Source organism: Phlebotomus argentipes, unplaced genomic scaffold, assembly GCF_947086385.1.
Source record: "Phlebotomus argentipes unplaced genomic scaffold, Phlebotomus argentipes genome assembly contig_17, whole genome shotgun sequence".
Lineage (NCBI taxonomy): Eukaryota > Metazoa > Arthropoda > Insecta > Diptera > Psychodidae > Phlebotomus > Phlebotomus argentipes.
Genome location: NW_026776166.1, coordinates 852,132 through 871,503, shown reverse-complemented (window position 1 = coordinate 871,503; position 19,372 = coordinate 852,132). Strand labels below are relative to the sequence as shown.

Here is a 19,372-nt window from a genome sequence, read left to right as displayed (position 1 = left end):
TCAGAGTGTTTTATTTACATCTGCAGGTCAGGAAATTACAGCCCAAGAAGATTCTCGTTGTCAAAGATCGAAGAAAGCTTTAGTTGTTCGTATTAAGAGGAAATTTATTGTGCAATGAGGTGTAGAATATTGAAAGCGCGATGTTGAAATTTTGCTTGGAAGACCGAAACGCGCGTAATTTATTGGCATTCGCCGAGCAGCGCTCGAGGTCTGCTGTGGCTGTGCACAAAACTAGGCGTGACAGTTTTTGCTCAACTTTCCAAGTGAAAGGTTGGTTTTTCTCTCCTCTGCGCGTGGAAAAGTGCAATTTTCTTGAAGTGTGCGATTGCCTGTGTGTTTTCGTCTGCCGAAGAAGCTGGCTTGGGACTCGCAGGAGCAATTTGATAAGGAGTGGGATGCTGTCATTGCCCTGACGAAGCGTGCTCAGTACTTGATGTCCTCCAGCAGGATTGAGAATCTCACCCGGGAGGTCCGGGAGGCGATCTACACGGCGGCCAGGGATGGGATGGCCATCTTCCTGTTCGACATGCTGTCCAGGATCCGTCCGCGCGAGATGCAGAACATCATTGTGAACCAGGTGAGCGCGCAGGGCTTCCGGGAAGCATCCGCGGACGTCTTTGTTGGCGGCCGCCTTTGTCCGCGAATTGCGCGTCTTCGCAGCATCCCAGGGCTATTTTTAGCGCCCCGCGACGCCACACAATGACTCCACGGCGTGCGAATCCCATCTTGGGTGGACAAAGATCAGGAGAGACGCACTGGCTTGCGGCGCAGAAGCACGAGGAAGTGACCTTGACACCGAAACGCCCGCCCACGCGCCACAGTCAATGCCCTGTGCGTGCAAATTCTGCCTTCCGGAGTCCTCTGGGGCCAAGCGCCGCTGCCCAGTGGCCAAGAATAGCACGCGCTCGCCTTTGTCTCGTGCTCACACTCTCGGCTCTCTTGCAGGGCTTCCCCACGGACCACGGCCAGTGCCTGAGCCCCTTCATGGCGGCGGCGCTGCACGGCCAGGCGCACGTCCTCACGATGATGCTGGAGAAGTTCGACCCGGACGTGGAGGGCGAGTGTCCAGTGATCTACGATGGGACGCTGATCGAGGGCGCCACGGCGCTCTGGTGCGCAGCCGGAGGAGGTGAGACGCGCGAGGATCTTTATAAATAGGACTGATTGAGTAAGATTGATTGAGAGCCGTTACGAAACACTCTCAGTTTCCGCATCCCAGCTTTGCACTGCAATCCATCTGGAGACTTTAGCGGCGAAATCCGACCACAGGGCGAGGGGAAAAGAAATTGTGCCAAGAGTGCCTTCTCAAGGACTCGAAATTTATTGAGAAAATCGATAATATCTCAAGAGCAAAGCTATGAAGATTGATGAAAATTTGATTCTGGGACTAGAAGTTTGCAGGAATTTGTGCTGATAACTGAAGAATAGGTAGAAAAAGCCTCAAAATTCACTAAATAGTTCCATTTTAAGGGAATTTTTGATTGATTCTCTTGTGAATTTATGCGATTTCCCCATTTTTCACGCTTATTTTGCCGCAGAAAGAAGATTTTTCGTTTCGATGTAATTTTTTTCATTTCCTTTTGATTTTGTTACTCATTGTGAAGTTCACAGATTCCGCCTTGCTTCCCAAGAATCTCAGCTGTCTTGGTGCTAAAGTGCTGTCGGTCGTTTGTCTCCTTACAAGAAAGATTTCTTTATTCTGCTGATAAAACTGTGAATTCCCAGAGAGCGAACGGAGAGTTCCTCTCGAGGAGGTGATCAAGACTTTATTTTGGGATCATTTCTCATTCTGAATGGCTCTTTATATCTCTCACTGCCGCTCATTATTCCCATTTATAACGTGCAATTTGGACAACTATGATATTTACTGCGCACTGAAGATGAGTGAATCCGTCAGCAACTGCGTTGTCTTACGGCTTCCTTCCTCGCAGGTCACCTGGAGTGCGTGAAGCTGCTGGTGCGCGCCAAGGCGAACGTGAATCACTGGACGAAGACGCACTCGACGCCAGTGCGCGCCGCTTGCTTCATCGGTGAGTGGCAACGATGGTGGGGCGCGCCAGATGCGCGGCAGTGACTCGAGTGGCTATTTTCAGGGCGGCTGGACATCATCAAGTATCTGGTGGCGCGCGGCGCCTTCGTGGCCGTGCCGAACGTGTACAACAACACCTGTCTGATGATCGCGGCGCACCGCGGCCACACGGAGGTGGTGGAGTACCTGCTCGCCGACGGCATGGATCCCAACAAGCAGGCGCGCTGCGGCGCCACGGCGCTCCACTATGCCGCCGAGAGTGGCCACATGGAGATCTGCGAGATGCTGCTCGAGCGCGCAGCCGTGATCAAGGAGAATGAATACGGTGAGATTCGAGGCGCAGGAATGCTGCGGAATTATATCGACGATCTTGACACTATATTATTAATTTTTTAATAACTTGGCACTGAAGAGTCACAGACAGAGGCTATTTTCGTTCGGGAGTCCCTTGAGTGTTGATGTGCGTCTTGTTTGTTTTCATTCGGGGAAAACATGCCATCGCATTGGCTCACGTGGCGCGTAGTTTTACAGTGAAAGAAGTAGAAATGAGACTCACGAAGCTGACAAATCGGGGGGGGGGGGGGATTTTGTTGTTTGTGTTGAAAAGAGCTGAATCTACAATCATTTTCAGGCTTGACTCCTGTTCTCTTGGCGGCTGAGAAGGCGCACGGCGCCACCGTGGGCATTTTCCTGAATCACCCGGAATTGCTGACTGTGGAGCAGAAGATTGAGGCGCTGGAATTGCTGGGCGCCTCTTATGCGGCCAGTGAGAAGAACAGAGAGAGTCAGCTCACTGCCTTCACTTATTTGCTCACGGCCATGGAGATGCGCCACGCTGATCCAGACACGGTGCTGCGCAAGACGCTGGACGCCCCAAATCCTGCCTATGACAACTGGGTGGAGTGCCAGACTGTGGCCGAAGTGCAGGCGATTCGCTTCAACAGCAACTCCATGTCCATGGAGGCACTGGCCATCAGAGAGCGCATCCTGGGCACAAAGTTCCCGGATCTCGTGTCGCCAGTGATTTACCAGGGCGCGATTTGTGCGGATCACGGGCGGTTTGATCGGTGTGAGAATCTGTGGCATCACGCGCTCTTCCTGCGGCAGAGCAATGGCATTCCTGTGGCGAAGGATCTGCAGCGATTTGCGCAACTCTTCGCGCAGATGCACTCCATGCGATTGCCACTGAGTCTGCCCAGTCTGATCACTGTGCTGAGCTCGTGCGTGGTGGAGATGGCCAGGGTGACGAAGAGGATCAATGCGATTGAGTCCAAGGATGAGAATGAGGAGATCATCGAGGAAGTGGACTCGAACATTCTCTCGGCGCTGTACTTAATCTGTCTGATCACGAAGGTGCTGAAGACCAGGAAGCCCGTCGATCCGCAGGATCTCAGCCAGGTGTACAAGCTGGTGCGCGAGGTGGTGAGCATGGACATGCGCTTCCAGGACGGACAGACTCTCCTCCATTTGGCCTCCAACGCCTGCGTTCCAGTGGATGAGTTCCGCACCAGGGATTTGTGCGGGTGAGTACAGTGACACAATGGCAATCGAGGGAGTTTGCTAACACTTCTTGGTCAGTTTCCCATGTCCGGACACCGTGAAACTGCTGCTGCACTGCGGAGCGCCGGCGAATGATGTGGATTTTGACCGCAACAACGTTCTGCACATCCTCATCGGCACGGTAAGAGTGGTTTTGATCTTCTGGTGGCATTTTTCAGTCACTGTTTCGCCCTTTCAGGTCAGAGATCCGCCACCGAGACACTCGATTCTCACTGTGGAGTACATCCTGAGTCGCCTGATCGGCGCCGGAGCGCACGTGGATGCCGTGAATGAGTGCGGAACCACTGCCAGGGAGTCAACGCACTCCAGTAAGTGAATTTCGTGGCATAAATCCTTGATTAACACGCAGGAATTACGCTGTCTTCTCCTCCGCAGAGCTCATCCAGGGCATCGTGCGCTCGTACGAGGTCAGGGAGACGCGGCTGGCGTGTCTGGCGGCGCGGCGCATCGGGCGCAGCAGGATCGAGTACAAGGGCATCGTGCCGCGGCATCTGGAGCCCTTCATCGAGATGCACTGCTCAGACATGCTGTCGCGCAGCGACTAAGAACTGTTTTCTCTCATCTTCTCTCTTCCTGCCAATCTGTGACGGGTTTCTTCGCGACCGAGACTGTGAATTGGGTTCCTGGCGAGCTTCCAAGGCGAGAGATGCGCCGCGCGGCAAGTTGTCTCTGAACACTTTTATCTCATGAGTTGTTCTTTTTTGTCCAAAATTTCGATTGGAAGTGAAATTTTGCGGAAAAAATAGGGAATTTTTCTCCTTTTTTTCTCTTTTCATACAAAGTGTGTGTGATATAAGATATTTAAGTAAGTTTTTATAAGGTTATAAAGTGGAGGTTTTTTCATTAGAGAGGAATTTTATGGTGCTTGAAAAAGTGGAGGGTTTTTTGTATAAATGGAAAAGTTAAATGACAGTTTGTTTCTCGGACGTTTGTTAACGTGATTTTTAAAGATATGAGCTTATAAGAGAGTTTCAGACATATTTTTAGATGAAATATTTAAAGAATAGTGAAAATATTACTTTTCGATCAATTTTTATACAATCAATCTTAGAAAATTGAGATGTGCCAAAGATTCTTTCGACTTCTAATAAATTTTTTTTCTCATTTCACTGTTGACAAAATACGTATAAAATAAGTTACTTAAACAAGACTGCTTTTACGTAAAAAAAAAATGACAAAGAGTTCAATTGGTTGTCAAATTTAAGTGAAGAACATTTTATAAAAAAAAATAAATAACTCTAAATAAAATGCCAGAAGTGAAAATTTATTGAAGACTTCCAGAGACTTCGTACTTTATGTACACCGCAAATGTGCACTGCAATCTCGCCTTGGAATGATGGAATGATCTTAAATTAATCTCTAGATTTTATTAAGTGACACTTTTTTGTATCTTCACACACTAGTTTTACGAGTTTTACTATATATAAAAAAAAACATTTAAAAAATCAACATGTAAATGATTATTTAATAACTTCGTTTGTGATATGTAACTATTCAATTAAAGGGGTTTATTTTGTATACAAAAGATTGTCCTTCTTGTTAGAACTTGTCCGTCTTTATTTCTCACTGCCGGAGTCTCTTGGGAAAATACAATAAATATCCTCTGCTTATGCTCTACAACACTCACACAAACACACTGGTTATGGCACACTGACTTGTGGTTAATCGTGATTCTCACTCGTGGAAATATCTACACAATAACGGGAAAAAGCGGTTAGGAAGAAGCCTTTTTACACTATTCGCTTTCCTCATAAGCTCGTCGTGGCCTGCAGCTTGAAGTAGCGATTGTTGTGGTTCTCGGCGTCCTGGCAGCCGGCGGCGACGCCGTTCCCGGACGCCGTGTAGCACGTGGCCACGGTGGGCGCGTGGCGGCTCTGCTTGAGCTTCGTGGCGCCCCAGATCAGCACAATGACGCTCATGATGAGCACACCAAGCGCCAGGCCGGGCAGGAAGCTCTTGTTGATGTGCACGTTGTTGAAGAAGGCCACCGTTTGGTTCTCAACTAGCGTCTTCGCCTCGCTGTCGCCGGTGGCGTTCTCTTCCGGCACCAGCAACTCCTCGGCCGCCGAGACGCGGTCGAAGGTGGAGAGATCCGAGGGTGGCGGCGTGGTTGGCATGAGGCGCGTGATGTTGGAACAGCCCACCACGAGCTCAGACTGCCCACCCTTCTCCTTCAGCAGCACCAGGCAGAAGCGGTAACTATCGCCGACGATCAGGGCGGAACTGTCGGCCAGATTCACACTCACGACACTCTCGTCCGACCCCAAACGCTCGCAGTGGATCTGCAAGGACGGGAATTGCGTTACTCAGCTGAAAGCACTCTCAAAGAGATTAATTGCTCACCGGTGAGTGATCAAGGAGAATCTCATGAATATTGGTCTCTTTGTACACGAAGATTGCGTCGCAGCTGTATTCGCTGACCAGGATGTTCCACGTGAGCGAGAGACTGTAGTCCGGCTGCAGCTTCAGCTCTCTGAGCGTGATCTGTGGAGACAATTTCCCATAAATCAACAAACTCGCCAGTGATTAGATGACAAACTCACCACATCGCTCAAGTCCTTGATGTGACTCGAGCTGCTGTTCTTGGACATCGTCTCCAGCTGATCCAGAACATTGCTGTTGTCGAACTCTCCGTCGCTCGCTTCGCAGCTCAGCGACTCCACGGGCACCTGGAGCAGCGGAGCGCCTTCCAGATGCGGCGGCGTGGCGCAAACGGCGCCCAGAAGATCGTGCGCCGGAATGGAGACGCTGCTGCCCAACCACTCGGCGAAGGGCCTCAGCGTGCAGTCACACGACAGCGGATTGTCCAGCAGCGAGAGACTGTGCAGCTCATTCGTCCCCTCGAGGGCGTTCTTCGCCACAATGGAGATGTCATTCCCATCCAATCGCAGCTCCTTGAGCGCCGGCAGCGGCGCTATCAAGTCACTCGTCAGTGCTCGCAGGAAGTTGTGCGTCATGTCCAGCACCACGAGTCTCTTGAGGTGCAGCAGAGAAGCCCCAGAAATGGCCACGATCCCATTGTACCCCAAGTCCAGCACTTGCAGCGAATTCAGTCCCAGAAAGGCGTGATCCTGGAGCACATCAATCTGATTGTGTCGCATGGACAGCGTAATGAGACGTGGAAAGCCCTCAAGTGCGCCATTGTGAACGCTCGTCAGGACATTCTTGTCCAGATTCAGCGCCTCCAGTTGCGACAAGCCCGGCAGAAGCTTCTTCGTCAGCGGCCCTTTGATGCTGTTCGACTTGAGATCCAACTCTCTCAGGTTCAGACACTGTCCAATGGCTTGAATGCTTGAGGGAAAGTCTCCCAGGCGATTTCCATTCACCTTGAGCGTCACCAGGCGCTTCAGGGGCGAGAAAGTCCTCTGCGAAATGCTCGTGATCTGATTATCACTCAATTCCAGATACGTCAGCCTCTGCAGGGATGCGAAATCCGTTGCGCCCAGAGCTTTGATGCGATTGTTGGACAGATCGAGTCGATCGAGGGCCATCAGAGGCGTCAGGGAGTTCCACGGGACGCTCATGAGGGCGTTATTGGGCAGCCCGAGGGCTTGCAGAGGTGTTCTGAGCCCTAGAAAGGCCGATCGATGCACCCTCTTGATCTCCCCCGAGGAGATCACGAGGCCGTGCAGGGAGACATTCTCGAATATCCTGGCATCGCTGAGGAAGGTGACATTCTTGAGGGTGCAGTCCAGCAGGGAGACTGAGTATTCCGCCTCCCTCAGTCCCTGCGCAATCAACTCCAGCCCGTGGATGTCGCCGCTGCACCTCAGCGTGTGCGGCATGTCGCATCCGCACTCGAGATTGCGATTCCGCGTGATGTTGGGACACTTCCAGTTCTGCCCCAGGTTGTCTGGCTCCAGCACAATGGACTTCCTCTCCACTTTTCGCTTCCTGTTGTCGGCTTTGTTGACAAACTTCAGGCCTGACGGCTCCACGGACTCCGCCGAGATCATCACCGGCGCTTGCAGACACCCGGCGGTGCCAGGAACACAATCGGCCACCTTGTCCGCATCCTCGGCGATCGCCCAGTGGAGGAACAGCGGCAGAAGAAGCAATCTGCAGAGAGACAAAACCATTAGCCGGTGATGAAATTGAATTAGACGACAAATAGGTCAGTTTCGTATTCAATTTTCCAACATCACGTAGACAACCAGCATCTCCTGAGATCGCCGGATTCGTGGCCCAAATACGCTTCCGTTTCTAATTTCATCACATCTCCATATATTGGCCACAAAAGCTCCCAGCACACTTGCATCCAATCAATCTGTTCTGTGTCAGTAATTTTCCCTCCCGGATCATTGCAACACAGGCAAAAATTTTCCACGCGCATCCCAAACGCTTGCACAATTGATTAGTGATTTTGTAAGGTCAGAAATTGGCTCAGATTCAGGTCATAAAGACCAGCCGGAATGGAGTTTGTGGTCTCCTCTCTCTGGTCAAGTGCCAAAAGAGGCGCGATCTTATTGTGTGTAATTTCTTTAATCTCATTCATTGAGATCAATGCGATCTCAGCTCGTGAAGAAATGTGATTTTCGAGGGATAAAATAGGAATTCAATGAACTCTAAAGCTGATTTCCATTAAAATCAATCTATAAATGACTGAGAATATTATTATCGCTTTGAAGAGGACGAAATCACCTTTCCTTTAAATCAAAGATCAGCAAAATCGATCTGCAAACATCGAAGAAAAACGCTCTTGTTTTCATCCAAATCAAACTTCTCAGGCTTAAAATACACAGAATTTTGCATAAATTTTTACTCTCATGATTCGCTTTCCCTCCTTGCCTGATATTAAATTTTCCTAACTTGCCGCAAACGTGATAGAGCGTGTAAAAAATGGCAAAAAAGCCGCAATTCTTGTTGATCATTGTTATTTTTTTTTTTGATCTTCTGACCATTAATCCACCCAATTTGACCGATTCCGCCCAAGAAGAACATCTTTTTTCACCCTTGATCGACCACAGAGCGCAAAATGCGGAACAAAAGGCGATCGTCGCCAATAATACAAAAAAAAATAAAACCTCATTGATGGACAAATAATCAGATTCTGCGGAAAAACCGCGAGAGAGAGAGAAAGAGAATGATTTCGCACTAGGAATAAATTGTGCGAAATAAAAATGCTCAAACCCCAACACATTAATATTAATCATGTTGATAGTGAGCGTCTTAACTTAATAATAATCGCAGAGAGTTGACGAGATGATCGTGTTCTGACACTGTGTACGTGATATCTTCCTCCTCCAGAAGCCATTCATCTTGTGTGAGAACGAGATGGTGGCAAACAAGTGTGAAAATATTTGTTTTTCCACCGACTCAATATACATTTATTAATTTATAAACGCGACTCAGGTCCAATTCAGTTCGTACGAACAGCTGAAACTGAACGGACCTCAAGTGGTGACACAGTGCGCGCGCGATAACACCGGCTTTGTCTCTTGATAGCGAGTGCAGAAGAAGCGAGAGTACATGTGAATTTGCTTGGACAAACAACACCACAAAACCGCCTGAAATCTTGCCTGCGAACAAACATGCGGTTAAGTGTGCTGAAGATCACCTGCCTTGCGCTCTTCGGCGCCCTCCTGATCACCAGCGCGTCCGCGAAGATCTTCACGAGATGCCAATTGGCCAAGGAACTCGCCCGCCACAAATTTCCCCGGAGTTTCATCTCAAATTGTGAGTCTTCGACATGATCATGCGGGGGGACATTAAAAAGTCTTTAAAAACCAATGTCATTAGAAGATCTTTTACGACTTCTTGACTTGGGGAATCACTCAAGATCTTCCCGTAAATTATATAACACAGCCAGATGTTTTTATATCTTCCTCCTCTTGTGTGTGTCTCTCTTTTTTTTACGCGATCGCGCGAGAATTCAGCAGAATTTCTCAATGAAAACCCCATTTGGATGTCTATCATCTTGACAAAAACTGTAAACTCCTGTCATTTATCACCTTATTTTGCATTTTTATAGCACTTTTCTCCAGCAAATAGGATTTTTTTGTGTGTGCTGAAAGATCTCTAGATAAGATCCTCACACAATATTCCCATCGGGCTTCAGAGAGATATCACCCAATTTCCACATGATCGCAATTTAGAGGCACAATAAAAATCAGTCAATTGGAGCAAATTGCATGAGAAGATCCATAAATTGTGCCCGCTGTCCATCCAAGCAATTCCATCCATCTTAATGCAATCTCGCCACTTCCTCTCCCAATTAGGGGTCTGTCTCATTGAAAATGAAAGTGGCAGAAGCACAACAAAGGTGACTCAACATCCCAACCTCACGACCAGCTACGGATTGTTCCAAGTGAGTATATATTGCGAGTGATTGATCGCACGCGATCGCTTCTGATCAATCCAAATCTGTGCGCACACAGATCAACAGCAAAGATTGGTGTCGAAAGGGCAGAAAAGCCGGCGAGTGCAACATGAAGTGCGAGGATTTCCTCAACGACGACGTCACGGACGACATCCGCTGCGCTCGCCTCATGTACGATCGCCACGGATTCCTGGGCTGGCCCGGATGGAAGAACAAGTGCAAGGGTCGCTCCCTCCCCGACGTCTCACGCTGCTGATCATGTGTATATATGTTGGTGTAATTTCACCCCAGTGAGAAAATCAGAAATTTGCATAATTAATAAATTCGGCGCATGAAGAATTCCATCTCGACTGCCCCGAGGCTCATCTCCTTCCTTGCCATTTCATTTAAATTCCTCGCCATGCAGAAATAATTGCTTCTGTGCTGTTCCACCACTGACCAAATTTATGACCTCCTCTCGCCTTCTTGCGACCACGATCATCATCATCATTTTTTGGCCACTGCAGCAGACGGCAAATTCTTTCACTTATTGCACTGCCCGGCTTTTTTTCTTCATCTTCTCCTCGACCCGCAACTGCTGATCTTTTTGCCCGCTCGCCGTCTGTGTTTGTGGCCACGGAGCAAAGGGAAAACGGCTACTTTAATGTTTCCGTTTTGATCGCGCCATGCATCAAAAAGGACAGTCAAAAAACCAGAGAGATGATAGGCAAAATTGACAAAAATCGATCGCCGCACATAATTTGAGAGGAAAGAACTTTACAGGTAAGTTGAAGCGCATAATTGCAAGTTTTGGAGATGATTTTTCAAGCCTCTTCGGTCAAAAATTGGCATCTTTGTATTCGATTTTCCCTTGTCATATGAAAATGCATCGCTTCCAAGCAGAAATGCGAGTGAAATTATCTCGCAAAGTAGCAAAATAAGGGAAAAATCTCAAATTATTAAATTGCTTTGCAGAAAGCTCAACTAACAACCCTGAAAAATCCGTAAAGCAACTGAAGATCTGCACCAAATAGCACACTGAGGATTAGTCAAATCACTGAATCGTACGGAGAATCTCCCTGCAGCAGGTGAGGTTTCAAGAACACTCTTCACACCCAACGATCTTCATCCTCCTCCCCAGCATTATGTTATTTGATCTCACTGACGCAGAACATCATCATGGTAAAATTACATCGGCGCGTTTAATGTCTTCCTGCGATTGTTCTTCTCTGAACTCCCCACGATCGCGTCTGTTCTTCAATCCCAATCGACAGTCTCATCATCATTCAGGTGCTTTATTATGTGATTAAGCAATTTCGAACTCTAATTCGTCGCACTTCATAAAATTATCTTTTTCCTCCGGATGTTTTTCCCATATCTTTGGACTTTTGGGGAGAAAGATCAAACATCAGTCCCATCAATTCTTCCACGCATTTCGAAGAATGTCTCATTAGAATTTCGTCTGTTTGCCTGCCGCATGTTTGTGTGGGTTTTACGTTTAATATCATCACAAGGCATTCTTTCTTCTTGCACGAGCTTCTTCCCTAATCTGCAAACAATTGAAGGATTGTCTTTCGCTCTTGCGTTGGCTTAATTCATTTAAATAAATTCACATTGAGTTGTTGATATTGCGTTGCCGCGGGATTGATTTACTGTTGACTTGAAGACATGCCAGAAATTCTCAATTAAACTCTCAACACGATCAAGCATTGCCAAATTAGCGTGATCGTCAGCGACTCATAGCTTCATTAAATACTCTTCCAACGTGAAAATACCCAGAGGTAAGACAGTCAAATTACCAAGCAGTGACCATAGAATGAGAGGGAGAAGAAGAAGAGTTCCGAGACAGTTACATTGTGTGATCAGAATGTCTTGCGAGAGAACAATCATCGAGGGTAATTTGAGAGAGTCATTTGGTATTCAAAGCACAGCGTTTTCAAGAAGCCAGCCGAGCCATTGTTGATCTCTGGCAGAGCGACAAATTCTGGATAATTCCATCTCTTCTGGCTCTCCGGTGAGCGGAAGTGCCTGAGGAGAAAGAGACCATATCCATTCAGAGAAGGGAAAGCAGCACAAAACATCTCACAAAAATCTCAGGTAGAGACCATTTTTTTCTTCCTTCTCCACTCAACGCAGATCCGACCAAAGAAGACTTAATACCTGACAAAACATTTGCATGATCGTTTGGGTGAATTCTCAGCTCGATCACCCACGCGAATGCCGTCAAAGTGCCAAAGCGAGTGGGTGGCTTGATCACCTCTTCGCGGAGAAACGAAACACAGCCCAAAACCCACAACAAATGACCCGCGAGAAGCTTTGCAGCTCATCACGATGCAATTAATTAAATCAGACACACGCACATTCAGCGTTCGAATTACGAGGAAGCAAGATAAAATTGCCATAAAATATTGATTAATTCCTCCCTTCGCTCCGCCGCATTGCATCTATTCGGCTATATTTCACCGAAAAAACAAAAAATCCACACACAGAGAGCCGGAAATTGATGATCCCTCCGCTTTGGTGCCTCTTTTCGGGCTTCCCTCTCGCCGCCTGACCTTTTTTTGCCCTCCGCGCGCGCACAGACCATTCAACAGGCGAAGAAGGAAGAGGAGGATCGGCCAGAAAGAATTATTGCCTCTCCACTGCAAACACACCTGCATTCTCTATCCGGCTAACGTCTCCTTTCTCTCATCGCTCATCCATCACCGCAGTGACCGAATGTCCTGCACATCTTTGGCAAAAGATTCGCATTTTTCCGCCCCCAAAAATCGATGAGGATGAAATTTATCGACTCATTTAAGTCACTTCAACACGTGATCGTGTGTCTCTGAAATGCTTGTTATTGAATAAATTTAATGCCCTCACTAAATAGACTAAATATTCAAATTAGCCCCATTCGAAATGGTATCAAATTTCTGAGAAATTCTACTCTATTCCCAGAATGTTGCCATAAACAGATGATAATAAATTATGATAGGTCAAGAGTTGCTTCACGAGCACTTCTCTAGAAAGTGATAAGAGAAATTCTCAAACAGTAGCATGGCGCCAATATGATTTTATCACTCTTCTTAAGGCGATTCTGAAAGAAGATATTGAATTTGATCGATTTGATAAACACTGCAGAATATTCTTTGTTCACATTCTGCAATTCAAACTCCAACGACACTTTTTCAACTGGATTTTTGGTCATTCTGACCAGATACTGACCAGTCGTGGGACATTTTGTGGAGTTATTTGCAATTGTCTACTCATTTCGTGAAGCACAAGTTAATAAATTCAGCACAGCGTCCAAATTATCTTGCTTCTATATTAAATATTGATTAAATATAGATGATGCCGTGAAGGGTTAACCCCCAGATGTAGACAAAACGGACTCAAACTTCACCGCTTTTTCTTCTCAGTGATTCCAGACGAGAGTTGAACGTTTCCGGTGTTATATTTGCAGTCTACAACAGCATTTCACATCACCTTCCCTCAATCCATTCATGCTATTCAGCGAGTCGTGTTCAGCCATGTGAGCGGGAAAAAGGGAGCAAAAGCATGAAATGAAAGAAGCCACTTAGTGTGGGTGCTATTTAGTGAAATTCCACAGTACAGACCTCACACGCGCTTCTCTGCGAGTGGCTGGAAATTGGAAAACGAAGGTCAGGAGATTTGTGCAGAACAATCCCACCGATTGATTCTCTTCTGCCATCGCCTTCACCCATCATGAATGGGCAGAGAGACAGTACACGGAGAGTGCAATGAATGGAGGTGATTTGTCTTGAATTTATAGCACTTGACTTGGTGTGCGACATGTTTTCGTCCATATACCCGTTGATGGTCACCTCATCATAAAGACAGGCACTTTATTGTGCAGATGGAGAGAAGAAAGCAACGAAGACACTGCAGATCGCAGACATTGTTGTGCAGCAAGAGAGAGAGAATCTTTGTGATCTCTTGCGACGCCGATGTGGAAAAACCACCAACAATTCAGCTGCCAATGAATTTCATTCAGGTGTCCATTGTCAATGTGAAATCTCTATATTATGCCCACCAAATTGGGAAGCGCGAGTTTTGCAAAATTGATCGGTGCAATTGAATTTCAATATTTTTCCACTGCACACACCGAGCAACAGATAAACGATCTATATTTCAGCCACTTAAGGCGACAGTCGAGATGATCTCCAACCATCTTTATATACCTATCTCGCGATCAAGTGATCATCTTGGATTCATTGCATTAGTATAAACTTGATCATCAACTCTCTGACCTTTTTCGCTATGTGATTTCCAGAACAAATCAACATTTTTTAATTGACTCTTCGACTAAACAATACAATAAATTTTCTTACAGACAGAAAATATTGTGGCCAATGATCGTGCTCGATGATCATCCACATCTTAGCCAATGATGGTCAAATTAGAATATAGGAAAAAAAAAGAACAAGAAGTCAAGTGATGAATGCGATCGTGATCATTGTGGAATGTTGCTCGGAAACTTATCAAAATATTTGAAATTCACTGCGCGCCGTGCTCAATCATCACATAAACCGAAGGCACTAATCGAATTAGTGGGATTTTTCGACGAATTATCAGTCGGATGAATTGGATCTTCGTCACCTTGAAGAAACACCTCGAAAACGAGACACACTAACACGCGAGGATCGTGAGATCGCGTCTCCTGTGCTGGCGGTGAGGAGGAAAGGGCGCACACAGAGCATGAGGCGAAGTGTGTGATCCAACATTGGAGAGCAAAACAAGAAGAAAAAAAAGCCATCTCGCCAGAGTCTGCAGCTCGCGCGAGGCTTCGAGAATATGAATGTGAAACGCGCGTAGGTGTTGCTGAATGGAAAAACGACAAATTTGAATAACACACAACAAAGATGTATAAAATCGTGTAGGACGATAGACATAATTACCGTAGGCTGAACCGCGTTTCACTTGCCAGTTTTACACACATTCACAAAAATCCCCCCAGAAAGACAGCCAACAGCAGGAAAAAAATATATAGACACCAGCAATCGAGAGGCATAAAGGCACAATGTACAAGAAAATGTGGGAGATCAGGCGACTGCCCGTTAAATTTCCCATTCAAAATGCATCTCTCACCTCAAAATGCACTCTCCCAATGCGCGCGATATACAAATGAGAGCGCCAGCGAGAAGATACTAAATGTTTCAGGCCTCGCCGCTGAGGAAATTATGCTCCAAAAAGCGCCCCCCGCCATAGCCGAAAACCCACACGAGTGTAGGCATTTGGAATTAATTCTGTTTGTGGAGTCACTTTTCTTGTGCGCGGTGTCAACAATAAGAGAAGAAGAAGAAGTGGAGGAGAGAGAAAAAATCCTCCTTTTCACCTTTAACACACTCCTCAATGACTTGAATTTGTGGAGGCGTCTTCGCTTGTATTCCAAACACCATCCAAGAGAACAATCAATTCACTTCACTCCTTTGTGCCACCCAATTTATTTGTCCTTCCCAGGCAGAGCTTCGTGAGATGCGAATGTTCAGAGCCCCCCCCAAAAAAAAAAAGAAAACTCGCTTCTCGCACTGAAATAAAGGCTATGCTTTTGCAGCAATTCACAGAGTCTTGAACTAATTACTGACAAATCAGCTGAATTAAGTGCAGAGGAGAGCAGCGCACTCAAAGACGCTGAACACTTCAAGAGACTAATATGAATTCATATAGCTAGACCAGCACATCAAGCACTCTTTTCCTCTCTCGTTTGGCTTGAATGCTCAGGAAGAATGCGAAGCCGGAGAGACATAAAAATCCTATACAAGTAGAAACAATCATTCAAAATATTTGTGATTCATGCGTCATCGTGAGTGAAGAATGCCAACATTTGGAAGATGATTTCAGACAAATTTCTAATAATAAAACCCGTGATCTAAAAGAAAACCAGCCCAAAAAGCACACAGATGCGCAGACAAGAAGGAGAGTTAATTGTGTCACAATGTGAAATAATAATAAAATTAAATATTTACACCTTCGCGAGTGGTCCAAGAATACAGCGTGCCCAATAAATTCCCATCAGATCAGGCAGCCATAAAGGCAATAAAGACGACAAGAGCGTACAACAATGTGGGATTAGTGAATCTTTTATTGATCGCGCGCTGAAGTCAGATCCTCAATATTTTGGAGACACACAAATTGTGTTCTCTCGCGGAGAGTGGCTGTTTCTTCTTGTACATTATGTGTACCCAAAGAGTGACAGAGTGAGAGACGATAAAGTGTGGGGCATTGCTTAACATCGTGCATACATACCTGAAATACAGCATGACTGAATGAAGCTCAAAGAGGCGAGCATTTAAAACTGGTCTTCAGCAGCACTGTCCATTTTAGGCGCAATTTTCCAACCCCATTTCCACACACGCACACACACACTCTCGATATTCTCACTCTTGTCTCTGGCCAGCGACTGGAGCGTTTCTGCTGCCTTTCGCGCACTCCCAAAGTCTGTTTATCTCTCACGATATATTACAGTCAATATTCCCCTTATCACTTCTTCCACTTTGCACACACCCACTAATCAAACAGTCAACTTCCTGGGATACTCGAGCACACTCACGAAATCCTCTCTTCTCATGCACACGGGCAATCTTCGCTGCGCCGCGCAGCGCCACGGGACAAGTCACGGCTTTTGGTGCAGCGCGAGGCGCCAATTTCATTGATGATCACACCAGGTGAGTGTCCACTGTCCAGAGCCTGAGACGCAGTCGCACAACTTCTCTCGCCGCTCGTCAACCATCAACTGGCGTCGGGTTCGCGGCCTCATCGCGCGCTCAGGCCTAGTGAAGAGACGAAGAGAGAGAGAGGCACAGGTGGTTAGCGGTGCGAGAGAGAGACAGAGAATTCATTCAAAAATGCCCAAGAAGTGGAAAAGGCACATCGGCAGTCCATTTCGTGATGTTCCCACCTTTGCACGTGGGCTTCGAAGCGAGCACAAGAAAAGCCAATTGAATGGCAACACAATTAATTTCCTCTCCTCTCGAGGATTGTCTCCTTATTGCCATTGATGATGAATTGAACTGTTTTCAGACGATGGGCGTCTCACTAAGCAATTGTCGTAAGAGTGGATGAAAGTATCATGCAAATTAACCCTTTAACGACACAGACTGACTTTAAAATCTCACGTTTGAGGATGAAAAACTAAATCCACATCATGTTTTAAGCATTAATAAACCTCTTTTTAACATTAAATTGTAGTAATCAACATGACTTTTACAAATTCTCAAGGAAAAAGTTCATTTCGCGAGATGAAATGGGTTATTTGCCATGAGGCGTCACCGCGATTTCCCCTTACGACACTCGCTCATTGACACTCTCCAGCGACAATAGCCCAGATAAACGTGAAATGCGCGTCAATTCACTGTGCAGAGGCACAGCAAAGAAGATCATTGAGGAAGTGAGTTTGTCCACCTTTTGTTGCTGGGACACAAAGCGAGACATTTTCATCATTGAAGTCCCCATCCGGTGGCCAAGTGTGCCGCTTCGATGGCTCTCCATCGTCTCCTGCCCACCAATTGATCCGGTCAAGCATCAGTAGAGCACAATTGGCCAAATCATCATTGGGCAAAAAAGGCGCGAACGACAAGGGATGCAGAGCATGTTGCAAAAGTGTGAAGAAAAATGAATTTCAATGAGGAAATACTTGAATTTCATTAGCATTCTTCGCATTTTTCTCCCTCTCCTTTCATCACTCTCTTTCCGCCGAGGCGAGCGACAAAAAAAAGTTACCTGAATAAAGTCATTGTATTATGATGCATCACACTCACACTCACGCGAGCGCGCGCACTTCACGGATGCGGCGAACCCACGACGTCGATGGCCCCTTCCGCCGGTTTCACGTCTTCGGGCGGTGTCACCAGCGATGCCGGAATGTTGAGAGTCTGCAAAAGAGGCCGAGAGTTAATTGCCGCCTGGCCGAATTGCCGGCATTCCAATCGCTCACCTTCCCAGGACAAACCGCCTCGTACTGATGCTTGAGGCTCTCCAGCTCGAAGTTGCACGTGGCCAGAGCGGTGCGCAGCTCGCACAGCAGCACCATGTCTGAGCGCAGTTCGTTGAACGCCAGGCAAATCTCCTCAGTCGGCGGCGGAGTCGGATCGACTTTGAACTCCTGAATCGCCTGCTCGAGCGCTTTGGCCTTCTTCTGGCCCACATTCGCCGGCAGCTTCATCTTCTGCGACCGCAGAGACACGCCCGTGCCTCTGAGATCCGTGAACTTGATGCCCGCCGACTCCACGGCGCTCACCACCGAATCCACCTTCGACGGCCTCTGCTGACTCAGCTGCTTCTTCTTGTTCAGCTTCTTGTCCTGCTTCCTGCTCGACGACGTGTTCTGCTGCGCCTCACCCTGCTGATCCGCCTGCGAGATGAGCTTCTGCAGGTCCTGCGTTTTACGCTCGCGCTCCTTCTTCCGCGCCTCAATCTTCTTCAGCTCGTTCAGCAGCATTTGCTCCTCCTCAATCTGCTTCGCCGTGCGCTCGAACAGCTTCTTCAGCTGCTCCTTGCGCTTCCGCTCGTGTTCAGCGTCGAAGACGTACGTCTTCTTGTCCGAAGTGCCCTTGATTTTACTGAGAATGCTTGTCACCTCGTAGTAGCGCTCCTTCAAGTCCTCCACACTTTTCATGCCGTGCGTCTCTTTGTCCCAGCGATCCGCCATCACCACGAATCGCAGGTCGAATCTCTTCGCCAAGTCCATCAGATGATCCGTCTGAGCCTTCGACCACTTGGCGTGATTTGTCCGCAAGTGTGTGTTGTATTCTGTGATCGAATAACTGGGAATGCTGAGCTGCTTGTTGAACTGCGCGAACGGATACACCTTCGGCTCGTCCGAGATGCGCTTCCAGTGATGGAAGACGGCATTGTCTGTGCGCGCGGGGTTTGAGAACGGCGCCCAGTGCCACTTCCTGACCTTCTTCATTCCCAGTCGCGCCTTCGTTTGCTTGTATCCTGTGCCAATGCCGCCAGTGTCTGACGGCAGAAGTGGCGGAGCGTCCTTATTGTCATTGTACAGCAAGGCAAATACCTCTCTGTGCATCCCTTCGGGGCGCTTCATAGCCTTCGCCCTGCAACGAACACCGTAAAATCACTTGATGTCTCAATGTTCCGGAAAGAACTCACCTTTCGGGATTGTGTTTCTTCTTGGAACTCAGGAGCGCCTCTTTTGTCACCTCCGGCGTCGGTGGACGCTCCAGCTCCATAATATCACGTATATCTGCGGACATCTGCGAAGAAAAGCCAGGAAAACCATTGAAAATTAGAAGACAAAAGAGACACCCACTTTTGAGGTTAGGAAGTGTTTCATGCTGATTTCTCCCATCAAAACGCGTTCATCACGCAATTTTCACTTTAAAAACTCCCTACGGATATTCTTCTTTGTTATTAAAGGAAAAGTAACTTCCAGAATAAGGTATTTACCTTGATTTTGTAAGAAAATGCGAATCACCTGCACTGTAAACAAATCAGACTTGCAGACTGAAGTTTGCCGCAAGAGC

General features: G+C 47.2%; 4 protein-coding genes across 5 annotated transcripts; 2 read left to right on the top strand and 2 right to left on the bottom strand.

Annotated features, from left to right (window-relative positions):
- The first annotated feature begins 245 nt into the window (after window positions 1-245).
- LOC132256719 (protein fem-1 homolog B) lies at window positions 246-5,093 on the top strand. Of its 2 annotated transcripts, XM_059753229.1 has the most exons (8): window positions 246-577; window positions 946-1,129; window positions 1,932-2,030; window positions 2,094-2,354; window positions 2,661-3,552; window positions 3,608-3,710; window positions 3,768-3,897; window positions 3,965-5,093. In XM_059753229.1, the coding sequence occupies exons 1-8, from the start codon at window positions 434-436 to the stop codon at window positions 4,132-4,134; spliced, it is 1,983 nt and encodes a 660-aa protein (XP_059609212.1). In that variant the 5' UTR covers window positions 246-433; the 3' UTR covers window positions 4,135-5,093. The 2 variants fall into 2 exon arrangements, with proteins under 2 accessions (XP_059609212.1, XP_059609213.1); XM_059753230.1 differs by lacking the exon at window positions 946-1,129 and having other exon boundaries at window positions 457-577.
- A 3-nt stretch (window positions 5,094-5,096) lies between these two features.
- LOC132256717 (leucine-rich repeat-containing protein 15) lies at window positions 5,097-16,812 on the bottom strand. The gene is made up of 4 exons (XM_059753226.1): window positions 16,137-16,812; window positions 6,133-7,648; window positions 5,933-6,073; window positions 5,097-5,871 (listed from the first exon to the last, which is right to left on the bottom strand). Exons 1-4 carry the CDS (start codon window positions 16,148-16,150, stop codon window positions 5,338-5,340), a joined length of 2,205 nt encoding a protein of 734 aa, XP_059609209.1. The 5' UTR covers window positions 16,151-16,812; the 3' UTR covers window positions 5,097-5,337.
- LOC132256726 (lysozyme c-1-like) lies at window positions 8,936-10,278 on the top strand. Its single transcript, XM_059753240.1, has 3 exons — window positions 8,936-9,265; window positions 9,808-9,896; window positions 9,967-10,278. Exons 1-3 carry the CDS (start codon window positions 9,121-9,123, stop codon window positions 10,162-10,164), a joined length of 432 nt encoding a protein of 143 aa, XP_059609223.1. The 5' UTR covers window positions 8,936-9,120; the 3' UTR covers window positions 10,165-10,278.
- A 737-nt stretch (window positions 16,813-17,549) lies between the features above and the next one.
- On the bottom strand, window positions 17,550-19,372 carry LOC132256685 (DNA methyltransferase 1-associated protein 1). Its single transcript, XM_059753180.1, has 4 exons — window positions 19,296-19,372; window positions 18,999-19,102; window positions 17,824-18,943; window positions 17,550-17,761 (listed from the first exon to the last, which is right to left on the bottom strand). Exons 2-4 carry the CDS (start codon window positions 19,100-19,102, stop codon window positions 17,669-17,671), a joined length of 1,317 nt encoding a protein of 438 aa, XP_059609163.1. The 5' UTR covers window positions 19,296-19,372; the 3' UTR covers window positions 17,550-17,668.

Bases quoted from the DNA above. Each gene is read 5' to 3' on its own strand.
- LOC132256719 (XM_059753229.1), top strand. From the start codon at position 434: ATGTCCTCCAGCAGGATTGAGAATCTCACCCGGGAGGTCCGGGAGGCG. The intron at 1,130-1,931 runs GTGAGACGCGCG...CCTTCCTCGCAG, and splicing joins CTGGTGCGCAGCCGGAGGAG to GTCACCTGGAGTGCGTGAAG. The intron at 2,031-2,093 runs GTGAGTGGCAAC...GGCTATTTTCAG, and splicing joins GCGCGCCGCTTGCTTCATCG to GGCGGCTGGACATCATCAAG.
- LOC132256726 (XM_059753240.1), top strand. From the start codon at position 9,121: ATGCGGTTAAGTGTGCTGAAGATCACCTGCCTTGCGCTCTTCGGCGCC. The intron at 9,266-9,807 runs GTGAGTCTTCGA...TCTCCCAATTAG, and splicing joins CCGGAGTTTCATCTCAAATT to GGGTCTGTCTCATTGAAAAT. The intron at 9,897-9,966 runs GTGAGTATATAT...GTGCGCACACAG, and splicing joins CCAGCTACGGATTGTTCCAA to ATCAACAGCAAAGATTGGTG.
- LOC132256717 (XM_059753226.1), bottom strand. The intron at 6,074-6,132 runs GTGAGTTTGTCA...TTGTCTCCACAG, and splicing joins TCAAGGACTTGAGCGATGTG to ATCACGCTCAGAGAGCTGAA. The intron at 5,872-5,932 runs GTGAGCAATTAA...CCGTCCTTGCAG, and splicing joins TTCTCCTTGATCACTCACCG to ATCCACTGCGAGCGTTTGGG.
- LOC132256685 (XM_059753180.1), bottom strand. From the start codon at position 19,102: ATGTCCGCAGATATACGTGATATTATGGAGCTGGAGCGTCCACCGACG. The intron at 18,944-18,998 runs GTGAGTTCTTTC...TGTTCGTTGCAG, and splicing joins AAGAAACACAATCCCGAAAG to GGCGAAGGCTATGAAGCGCC. The intron at 17,762-17,823 runs GTGAGCGATTGG...CCTCTTTTGCAG, and splicing joins AGGCGGTTTGTCCTGGGAAG to ACTCTCAACATTCCGGCATC.